Source organism: Leucopleurus acutus (assembly GCF_964270905.1).
Source record: "Leucopleurus acutus genome assembly, chromosome: 6".
Classification (NCBI taxonomy): Eukaryota; Metazoa; Chordata; class Mammalia; order Artiodactyla; family Delphinidae; genus Leucopleurus; species Leucopleurus acutus.
The window spans coordinates 86,335,090-86,347,553 of record NC_139149.1 but is presented as its reverse complement, the minus strand read 5'-3'; the positions used below and the strand labels follow the sequence as shown (position 1 = coordinate 86,347,553).

At 35.2% G+C, this 12,464-nt stretch overlaps 1 protein-coding gene across 3 annotated transcripts in view; it reads right to left on the bottom strand.

The window, feature by feature from the left end:
* NBEAL1 (neurobeachin like 1) overlaps positions 1-12,464 on the bottom strand; it is a 179,067-nt gene that overhangs the window by 22,431 nt on the left and 144,172 nt on the right. For all 3 annotated transcript variants that reach the window (XM_082840791.1, XM_082840789.1, XM_082840790.1), the window contains 4 exons: positions 8,284-8,393; positions 4,942-5,059; positions 3,783-3,880; positions 1,034-1,150 (listed from right to left, as the gene is read on the bottom strand). In XM_082840791.1, coding sequence (XP_082696917.1) covers positions 1,034-1,150; positions 3,783-3,880; positions 4,942-5,059; positions 8,284-8,393 — 443 coding nt within the window. The remainder of the gene's footprint in view (positions 1-1,033; positions 1,151-3,782; positions 3,881-4,941; positions 5,060-8,283; positions 8,394-12,464) is intronic.

Here is a 12,464-nt window from a genome sequence, read left to right as displayed (position 1 = left end):
GGAATGTGCTAGGCAGAGCTGAGTCTCTAATGAGCTTCCCTGGGAGACAAAATCATGTTGTCACATTTCATTACTGGAAGAATTAAGCACCTTCAAATGATATGTAGGTACAAAGTCCAAAGTATTTACGATCTGGCCCTTTAAGAAAACATTTACCACCGTTTGCTGTATGGCATGAGAGTTAATCCTTGTTCTATGCACATCTCCAATCTATTCTTAGTAACTTTTTATCATTTTGTATTCTTCCAAAAGAGTTACTATTATCTGTCCTAACCAAATTTATAGGTATTAATGCATTTCATATTCACATTCTGAACTATTCAAAGAACAGCTGACCCTTGAACAACTCAGGGGTTTGGGACACCAACCCTCCATGCATTATTATATAATTTATATATAAATATAATATCTGTATCTGTGCTTCTTCCTTATCTGCAGTTCTGCACCCACAAATTCAACCAATCCCAGATTATGTAGTACTGTAGTATTTACTATTGAAAAAAAATCCATGTATAAGTGGACCCACACTGTTCAAACCTGTGTTGTTCAAGAATCAACTGTAATTCAATATGTATATTTAAACGTGTGAATTTGAAGGTACTCTTTCAAGAACAGCATTAACTATCTATCTTGCTCCACTTGACTATTCCTTCTGACATCATCAATTAACAATCTGACTCATGGGCCATATTTTATATGTGAGTAGACACTGTAATTAAAAGTTATTTCAGACTTCCTCTATATATCATCTCAACTACACAAAAAGCAATTTAAGTCAAATTATTCTTCTTCTTTATGTTTCCTTCGGGAGAACGTGAGGTTGGAAGAAAGAAAGCCAAAACAAACATTACAGCAGCAAACAAAAGCTTTCAACAAGGTTGTTTTAAAATATCTAAGAACATATTACTGAAGTATTATTTACTATTTTGGATTAAGTATTAAAATCCACCCTCTCCATTAAAGAACAAAAGGAACAATGAAGTGTACAGAAATCACAGAGAAAATCCTTTGATATTATCAAATTGGATATTACCTCTATAAAAAATGACTTGAGTTCAGGGAGGTATTGAAATAAGTTAAAGGTTGAAGTGTCTGTTTTGGTTTGCTTCTGCACTGCTTCCTCTGCTGATAATCTAGAAGGGTGTGGTTCCTTCAAAAAAAAAATTAAGAAAAAAATAATTCCATAATTACATTAAAACATCTCTCACTATATTCCTTCATACATACCAGACTCTAGCTATGATGGATTACATACCATGCACTATTGACAACTCCTGGCTTTTGCTCAATTTCCTTGGCAGAGTTCGGGCCCTCTTCATTCCTAGAGAAACCCTACTTCTACTTTAAAGTTTTTCGTACTGATCTCTCCCTTGAATCTCTAAGGCAGAATTAACTATTCTATTATTTTTCTCAGCACACTACATTATTTAGTATTTTATTTAGTACTTATTTCTTTCTATGTTGTATTACATATAGTTGGTTATGGTCTTTCCCAACTAGACAATAGGTACCTTAAAGTCAGAAAATAAGTCATATTCATTTTTGGATTTTCAACACATAGAAAAGTATCATAAATATGGTACATGCTTATGTATATGTTTGGTAAAATTAAATACATTATTCAAAAGTCAAAATTTATAATACGGGTGAATCTTTAATTCCTGAAGTAAGATTTGAATGTCAATATTCTCAGAATCAAATTATAGATATTACTGTATTGCTTTTCAAATAAGTTATTATTATTCCTTACCTTTAATGTCAGAAACAAAAGATATTATCACCTTTTTAAATGAGAAGAAAATTACAAGTCAAATTAATAATCCAATGCCACAGTTAAAATGCAGAATAGAAATCTAGCTAAAGAGGATTCTATCTCCATTGCAAAATATTAGATTATGGGAAACAGATTTAAGAGCTCTAATTCAATATTCATCTCTGAATTATCCATGTGAGTATTATTCACTTTATTTGAAATCAAAAGCTGATTTTTATGTCTTTTTTTATCTTAAAAACTAATTAGCAGTGCCCTTGTAAAAAAAAAAAAAGCTGCTGCAAAAATATTATAGAATCTATTTCAAAGTCCAATGAAGTGTTGTGTTTTATTCTGTTACTTTTGCCTTCTGACTATCAGCAGGTAAGGAATAAAGACTGATTTCAAATATGAGTGTTCTGCAAAAATCAATGTTGGAGGATTCAAACTGTTGCTAAGGAATGGTAACAATTATAAATCTTGGTCTGATAACTGAATGAACAGAAGTTCATCTATAAGCCAGAGTTTAGATATACTGTTGCTCTTATAGCTGTGGAGATTTCAGTTCAACAAATACTTACTGCCCACAAACTATATGCAAGAAAGATACAAAAATGATTTTTAAAAAGTTGCCGCCTTTAACATATTATAATATAGTGAGGCAAATGAATAAATATACAACTAACTAAGGTGGAAGTGTCATAATTAGGATATAAATAACAGCCCATAAGAATGGAAAAATGATCTACAAGTTCAACAAGGGGGCTTACAGCTATTAATTCAGAGGAAACATGGCATGGAAGAAAGGATTTGGAGTTAGATGATCATGCATCCAAATTCTGTCCCAGTCACATTCTAGTTGTATAAAGTTGGAAAAAAGTATTTGATTTTTCTAAGGTGTTGTAGGCTAGGTATTAATTTCTATGAAATACGGCTTCATCATGTAAAAAGTAAGGATAATTGAATATTTACTGTGAAGTTAGGTAAATCACTTAGCACAGTGCTTGCATAGGAAAGTATCAACTTAATAAATGGTATATTATTATGTATTCCTCATTTCCAAATTCATATACTAACGAAGATCAAGACGTCTTTGCAAGCTAATACTGGATTAACTTCTATGAATCCAAAGCTGTATGCAATCAGGAAGACAATAATTTAACTTCAGATACTAGGATGGGAAAAGAAATACAGTAATATCTATACTTCGATTTTATATATTCTGCAATTTGATTTTTAGGACTGGGTTTGGGCTCTGGATGATAAGAACCCTTTGGGGGCAGATGTCAGCTACTAAAAGTCTTATACATGCAATGAGTCCCAGTATTAGAACAGCTTTAATGGTATAACCTAACTGGTACTCAGTTAGAGCTACTTCTCCATTTAATAAAGGAGGGAGGAAGGCCCACCTGACAGGGGCCTTCAACCTCACCTTTTCCTTTCCCAGAAACAACAAAATAAATGTGATTGGCTTTCTGAGTAAATATAAATCCTTTGTGACTTAAGACGAATTGACTGAATATGTGGATTTTGACTGCAATATTTTGACATTCAAAATAGGAACAATCATGGGCTTCCCTGGTGGCGCAGTGGTTGAGAATCTGTCTGTCAATGCAGGGGACACGGGTTCAAGCCCTGGTCTGGGAAGACCCCACATGCCGCGGAGCAACTAGGCCCGTGAGCAACAACTACTGAGCCTGCATGTCTGGAGCCTGTGCCCCGCAACAAGAGGTCACGACAGTGAAAGGCCCGCGCACTGCGATGAAGAGTGGCCCCAGCTTGCTGCAACTAGAGAAAGCCCTCACACAGAAATGGAAGACCCAACACAGCCAAAAATAAATAAATTAATTTAAAAAAATAGGAAAAATCATTTAAATCTATTTATTTTTAAAGTGACAGTATAATTTTTTCCAAATTCTAGATAATTCTGAAATCAGGTTTTAAATCATTAAAAACCTTGAAAATTACTGATAGTACTATTCCTTAGAAATTAAATTCTGGACTTCGGTAATCAATAACTTTTATGCTTTACCTTTAACAGTTGACAAGGTGTTTGCCCAAAATTGTTAATCATCCCTTCTAAGGCTTTTCTTTCCTTCTCATCTGTTAAGGCATCCAGATCCACAGCTCCTAAAACCAAGAGAAGTAGTCAATTCACTATAGAGCGAAAACAAATCAGCAAGCCACACAACTGTTTAACATATCAGAGACTGATTAGTATATTTTCAACAAAATATTATTCCATTCATCAATTTATAAAACTACTGTAAAGAGGTAACTTTTAAAAAATCAGTAAAGCTTCAGATATTAAATATGTACAAAAATAAATTCCACCCACTGTTTAGAACTAAAATATTTTAAACAAAAGTTAACTGGTAGTCTATAAAAGTTTCTCTTATAAAAATGCACACTATACTCATAGTACACCTGATTGCTTTCTTCACGATAGTTAAGCTGAAACAAGTATAATAACCACACAAAATTACTGCTATAAATTAGTTTATCTAACAAAAGTTGGGCAAGGTGATATTCTGGCTAACTGATTATACCAGCCATACTTAATCCCTATTGTTACATAGCTAGTAATTGACCAAACTAGGTAAAGTCTGATTTCAAAGACTATGCTCCTAACCACCATGCTATACTACCTTCCTACAAAACTGTTATCAAATGAATACAGCAAGGTAAAAACATGCTTGTCTATTTACCAAAAGTCATGTGGGTTCTGCTCAAATTCATAAAACTTCACACTATTTATAATCTTTAGAACTATTAGCTCTATGGAAGGATTAGGAAAGAACTCCTTCTTAAGCCTTTCAAGGCCTTCAGAAAATGTTCTTGATCCAGAGCTAAACATTAGAATACTGTCATCTTATTATCATTGGAAGAATTTGTTATTTTAATTTTAAAAACTCTTATTTAATGTCTGCTAACAATTTAATACAGAATACTCAGACCCAACTGAATAGGATACATATGGCCAGAGATCAAAATCTTTTATGCCACCAATAATTGACATTTTAACTACTATTTTTTTAAAAAGCAGCAGCCTTTCAAATAGAAAAGATAACTAAAATTATTTTTTAAATGTAGTCTTTCTTGTGTTAAATAGTTATGCCAAAAATACCATGTATAAACACATATTAAATAATATTTTTTATTAACATAAGAGAAAAAGTATAGGCTTATACCTTCATAACTACAGTAATAGAAAACATTGAGTGCCTCCACTGCAGCTGGCCCCCTCTGTTTATAGCCAAAAATCAGATCTATCCATTCATGAAGATGAGCAGAAACATATTCAGACTCCTAGAAAAAAAAACAAATTTAGCAATTAATATAGAGATACCTTCCAACTACAACGTAATGATAGGTCCTTTAAAAAAATAAGAGCATTGTAAGCATTTCCACACACAAATCTTATCACTGTAAATAAAATTATCTCAAAATCATGTTAAACATTGATCCAATTTGACTATATTCTATCTAGTAAAATGTAGACATATTTATTAATATTTACTACATATACATCTCCTAACTAATGGGTGAAGAAAATAACAAATACTCTTATAGTCCAAATAAGAACAACAAAAAAATTAATGATAGCTGTGGAATACATCTTTGTTGTGAAAATTCCACTGAAATAGTCCAGAAATTCAATTCAAGGAAACAAGGAAACTGCACTGGAGTGGACTGAAGATAGCTGAAAAATCACTCCCTCCACACACCCCCACACGGCCAACTAAGAGGTGAACTTGGTGGTAGGCAGAAGCTTAAAGAACCTGGAGCCTGTTAGTGAGGAGTTGAAAGACCATAAGAAAATTGTTATTGGAGACAGGAGAAAAGGGAATTCATGTTTTCGTTACATGAAAGATAGAAGGGGTACCTAATGAACTCTTGGATCTGGGGACAGAGATTTCCAGGCAGAATGTTTTTAAATGCTAATTGGCTTCTTTTAGCTGCCTGTGATTATGTGTGGGAGGAGCAAGGATGAGTTTTAAAAATGAACTGTTTGGGTTTTAAGCATAATTTTAAAAGTATATAAAGGAGCTGGGTCTTGCTGGGCACGAAAATTATTTCTCATTTCCAGGATCACTAGAAAGCAAAGACTCTCAAAGTGAGAAATGGTCTAAGTTAATGCTTAAATCAGAATGTTTCCAGTAAAATATGGCCTTGGGCAAAAGTTTAGATCAGGAGTGTGGCTAAAAAACAATCTGCTGAGATCTCAAAGATTTTAGGTTGTGTGTCACAGACCCACCTAACTAGACAATAGAGCATCTTAACCTTAAGAACATTTTCCCATTGTAGCCTCCCACTCAGCCCAAAGGAGATAATGAACTATCTCGTTAAGTAATGTGGAATGGTTTTTGCCCAAGAGAGTTGATGCATAAGAAACCCATAACATTTTAAAAGAAACTGCATTAATTCAAGCTGAAAAAGTTAAAAACTGTTCAAAAAATAAAAGAGACTTTGGCTTCCAGCTTATCATGGTTAGGAAAGTGGCTTGCAAAGATACTCTTGGAAACAATGTTTTTTTGTTTTAGTTTTTATGGAAAAGAATGACTCAGAGTGAAAAGCCAAGAGCCTAAGGGTAGAACAAAAAGAGGCATGGAGAACCAATATCAGGGAATAGCACTGGGCCCTAGTAAAGTAACTGAGAGCATGTCCCTGCTGGAATTCTGAATTGTTATAAACAAGAGGCTAGGTGCCTCTGTTTTCTCGCTTCCTTTTGAATGTTAGTGTCTATTATAGTTTTCCTGTCCTTGTTACACCACTGTTACATGGAGGGCAGATAACTTGTCTCCTTACTTCAGTCTTCAGATACAAGAGGAGACACTGGAGTAGTTTCATCCACACATGGATTTGATTTAGATGACTAGTAAGATTCTGGACTTCAGGCCTCATGCCTTTATGCAAGGATCAGCAAACTACTGTTTGTGGGCCAAACCTTACTAGCAGCCAGATTTGTAGATTAGCAGAACACAGCCATACCCCCATTTTCTTTTGCACTACAATGGCAGAATTTCAACACAGACTAAGTTTACAGCCAATGAAAATATTTACTAGCTGGTCTTTTACGGAAAAAGTCTGTAGAACCCTGCCTTAAGGAGCTGAGATTTTGGGAAGGTCTTGAGAGGAAGTATGTACATTTTGCATGTAGAAGGAATGTAAATACTTTGTGGCCAGAGGGCAGCCTGTGAATGGTGGATTAAAGATAGCTGCAAATTCTTTCTCACTCCAACCATTAAGAGATGGAGTTTACTTTCTTTCCTCTGGAATCTGCACTCATCCTGTTACTATTTAACCATGACAAGAAGGCAGAAGTGATACTGTGACAGTTCACAGCCTTAGGCCTCAAGAGAGTCTAGAAGCTTCCACGTTTGCATTCTTGGGGGGCCTTGAGCTGCCAGGTAAGAAGTCTGGCTAATCAGTTAGAGAGACCACATGAAGAGGAGATATCCTGAGACTACAGGGAGAGGGAGAAAAGTCAGCATCCCAGTGTCTCAAGGCAGCCTCCAGATGACTCCGACCTTAGCTGCCATATGACTGCAAGGGGATGAGAACCTTAAGCAAGACCAGAAGAACTGCCCAGTTGAGGCAAGTCAACTCACATAAGCGTGAGAAATAATAAAATGGTTATAGTTTTAAGCCACGAAATTTTGGGATAGTTTGTTACACGGCAATACATAACTGAAACACAAACTTCTAACCTCTTATTAATGAGGAGTATGTCTTCCTAAAATCCTGGACCCCTACTTACTGTCATAGATAACACAGAAGGAAGCATCTGAGAAGTTCCTGCCTAGTTAAAAAGTAACAGATTATTTTTCAGAGTTGTTTTATTTTTTCCCAATTCCTTATTCATGCATGGGGTTATTGCTTACAAATGTTAAAATGTAATCCTGAATTTTGTAAACTTGACTATGTACTAATGACAAGGAATGTTTCCAAGTACTGGCCTATTTGGTTTCAGAATCTGTAACATTTCAGTTTAGATAGAAAGCTAAGTGTGCTCTTGTGGGGGAAAAAAGCATTATCTGCAAGATAATAACACAATAGCAACATTAAACTAACTCTCACTAGTCCTTCAATTCCAAAATGGAAATTTAGCTAAAAAACTAGTAAAATTTTTAAGTGGCATTTAGGATTTATTTAGCTGTCTTATTAAAAACTTACTGGAATCCTTCAGAGGAAAAAAAATGTACTTATTCTTGTTAGATTTGAAACAAATGTGGGAACTGTGAAAATCAAACTATAACCAAAATAGGTTCACATACAATAGGTAGATATCTCATAGAAGTGAAAAAAAATTTTTTGCATACATCCATAGGACTGTACTACTATAGTCTCACTATAACAGAAGATCCATAACCTCAAAATAAATTACTATATTATACTTTCTAAAACAGCACATATAATAGATTACAAATTAATCCAGGAAAATAATAGGTATACTTTATTCCATCATCCTCTGGAAAACACATAGATCTTTATCTTATTGATTGTCTAATAACTAAACACAAAAATCTTACCAGAGCTTTCCTATGTTTATAGATGAAATCTTCAGCTGACTTAGCCCATTTGGGGAGAATGACATCATTTACTAGTTCTCTGGAAACTTGTAGACGACCCAAGTTAAATTCTAAGACATGTAAAAGATAAACGTATCAAATCATTTTAGATTTAAATAAATCAAGTAAAACAAATAAAAGGGTACATTACTTAGCAAAACTGAATGCTTTTCTTCTTTTATTAAAAGGTGAGAATCAAGTTCCTTTCTCTTTTTTTTATATTTTTATTTTATATTGGAATATAGTTGATCAACAATGCCCTGTTAGCTTCACATGCACAGCAAAGCAACTCAGCCATACATATACATGTATCTATTCTTTTTCAAATTCTTTTCCCATTAAGGTTATTAGAGTATTGAGCAGAGTTCCCTGTGCTATACAGCAGGTCCTTGTTGGCTATGTATTTTAAATATAGCCCTGTGTACATGTCAAACCCAAACTCCCAATCTGTCCCTCCCCCCCATCAAGTTCCCTTCTTGATATACATTTATTGAACAGGTAAAAATAATTCTTATTTATTGGAATGTATTTTATCAGTTGATTAAAAAGGTAAATGAAAATAAGATAGTTTAAAATTAGTTATTAGAAGATAAATCAGATAATAGTTTATTTTTTGCTGAAAAAAAGTGGAGGAAATTATAGTTATGACCAAAACCCTTAACCTGAACAAAAATGCAACAGTAAGCATTCTTCTTACATTAAAAATAATTAACATAGTCCTTCTAATGGTTAATTTACAAAATAGAGCTCCTTAGAGCTTTTTGGTGTAACTTAAAATGACTTGTTTGTGTTATGGAAAAACAATATATTTATATACCACTATATTAAGTAGATACTGACATAATAAAGATTTGCTCATTCTAGTTAGAACACAGTACTTTTGACAAAATTGTCCCAAAGATGAGATTTTCTTATTCATACAGTGTGGAAAGGGAAAAGTGTTAACACAAAAGACCTTCATTAAAGATGCTGCCTAAAAATATCAGTGTGTCCTTAAAGCTGAAGACAGGTTCAAGTGTCACAGAATGATAGGATGCACAGGGTGTGTGGCCTTAACCCAACTATTGTATAGCAGATATTGTTGGTCACCTAACAGCCATTCCTCCTTATCTGGTAGAAGAACCTTGCTTTAATTCAAGTGTCCATCCTGTCTTATATTTCATGCTTGTTGTAGGTGACTGGCATAGGGGTTGGTATATGACCCAGCTCTGGACAGTGAAGGGAGATTATGAGAAAGGGTTTCTCAAATTTAAGAAAGGACAGGGCTTCCCGGGTGGTGCAGTGGTTGAGAGTCCGCCTGCTGATGCAGGGGACAGGGGTTCATGCCCCGGTCCGGGAAGATCCCATATGCCGTGGAGCGGCTAGGCCTGTGAGCCATGGCCGCTGAGCCTGTGAGTCCGGAGCCTGTGCTCCACAACGGGAGAGACCACAACAGTGAGAGGCCTGCGTACTGCAAAAAAAAAAAAAAAAAAATTTCCAACAAACAAAAGCCCAGGACCAGATGGCTTCACAGGTGAATTCTATCAAACATTTACAGAAGAGCTAACACCTATCCTTCTCAAACTCTTCCAAAATGTAGCAGAGGGAGGAACACTCCCAAACTCATTCTACGAGGCCACCATCACCCTGATACCAAAACCAGACAAAGATGTCACAAAGAAAGAAAACTACAGGCGAATATCACTGATGAACATAGATGCAAAACTCCTCAACAAAATACTAGCAAATAGAATCCAACAGCACATTAAAAGGATCATAAACCATGATCAAGTGGGGTTTATTCCAGGAATGCAAGGATTCTTCAATATACGCAAATCAATCAACGTGACATACCATATTAACAAACTGAAGGAGAAAAATCATACGATCATCTCAATAGATGCAGAGAAAGCTTTTGACAAAATTCAACACCATTTCTGATAAAAACCCTCCAGAAAGTAGGCATAGAGGGAACTTTCCTCAACATAATAAAGTCCATATATGACAAACCCACAGCCAACATCATCCTCAATGGTGAAAAACTGAAACCATTCCCACTAAGATCAGGAACAAGACAAGGTTGCCCACTCTCACCACTCTTATTCAACATAGTTTTGGAAGTTTTAGGCACAGCAATCAGAGAAGAAAAAGAAATAAAAGGAATCCAAATCAGAAAAGAAGAAGTAAAGCTGTCACTGTTTGCAGATGACATGATACTATACATAGAGAATCCTAAAGATGCTATCGGAAAACTACTAGAGCTAATCAATAAATTTGGTAAAGCAGCAGGATGCAAAATTAATGCACAGCAATCTCTGGCATTCTTATACACTAGTGATGAAAAATCTGAAAGCAAAATTAAGAAAACATTCCCATTTACCATTGCAACAAAAAGAATAAAATATCTAGGAATACACCTACCTAAGGAGACAAAAGACCTATATGTAAAAAAATTATAAGACACTGATGAAAGAAATTAAAGATGATACAAATAGATGGAGAGATATACCATGTTCTTGGATTGGAAGCATCAACATTGTGAAAATGACTATACTACCCAAAGCAATCTACAGATTCAATGCAATCCCCATCAAACTACCACTGGCATTTTTCACAGAACTAGAACAAAAAATTTCACAACTTGTATGGAAACACAAAAGACCCCGAACAGCCAAAGCAATCTTGAGAACGAAAAATGGAGCTGCAGGATTCAGGGTCCCTGACTTCAGACTATACTACAAAGCTACAGTAATCAATACAGGATGGTACTGGCACAAAAACAGAAATACAGATCAATGGAACAGGATAGAGAGCCCAGAGATAAACCCACACACATATGGTCACCTTATCTTTGATAAAGGAGGCAAGAATATACAGTGGAGAAAAGACAGCCTCTTCAATAAGTGGTGCTGGGAAAACTGGACAGCTACATGGAAAAGTATGAAATTAGAACACTCCCTAACACCATACACAAAAATAAACTCAAAATGGATTAAAGACCTAAATGTAAGGCCAGACACCATCAAACTCTTAGAGGAAAACATAGGCAGAACACTCCATGACATAAATCACAGCAAGATACTTTTTGACCCACCTCCTACAGAAATAGAAATAAAAACAAAAATAAACAAATTGGACCTAATGAAACTTCAAAGTTTTTGCACTGCAAAGGAAACCATAAACAAGACAAAAGACACCCTCAGAATGGGAGAAACTATTTGCAAATGAAGCAACTGACACAGGATTCATCACCAAAATTTACAAGCAGCTCATGCAGCTCATAAACAAAAAAACAAACAACCCAATCCAAAAATGGGCAGAAGACCTAAACAGACATTTCTACAAAGAAGATATACAGATTGCCAACAAACACATGAAAGAATGCTCAACATCATTAATCATTAGAGAAATGGAAATCAAAACTACAATGAGATATCATGTCACACCAGTCAGAATGGCCATCATCAAAAAATCTAGAAACAATAAATGCTGGAGAGGATGTGGAGAAAAGGGAACACTCTTGCACTGTTGGTGGGAATGTAAATTGATACAGCCACTATGGAGAACAGTATGGAGGTTCCTTAAAAAACTAAAAATAGAACTACCATAGGACCCAGCAATCCCACTACTAGGCATATACCCTGAGAAAACCATAATTCAAAAAGGGTATGTACCAAAATGTTCATTGCAGCTCTATTTACAATAATAGCCAGGACATGGAAGCAACCTAAGTGTCCATCAACAGATGAATGGATAAAGAAGATGTGGCACATATATACAATGGATTATTACTCAGCCATAAAAAGAAATGAAATTGAGTTATTTGTAGTGAGGTGGATGGACCTAGAGTCTTTCATACAGAATGAAGTAAGTCAGAAAGAGAAAAACAAATACCGTATGCTAACACATATATATGGAATCTAAGAAGGAAAAAAAAAAGGTCATGAAGAACCTATGGGTAAGACAGGAATAAAGACACAGACCTACTAGAGCATGGACTTGAGGATATGGGGAGGGGGAAGGGTAAGCTGTGACAAAGTGAGAGAGTGGCATGGATATATATACCCTACCAAACGTAAAATAGATAGCTAGTGGGAAGTAGGCGCATAGCACACGGAGATCAGCTAGGTGGTTTGTGACCACCTAGAGGGGTGGGATGGGGA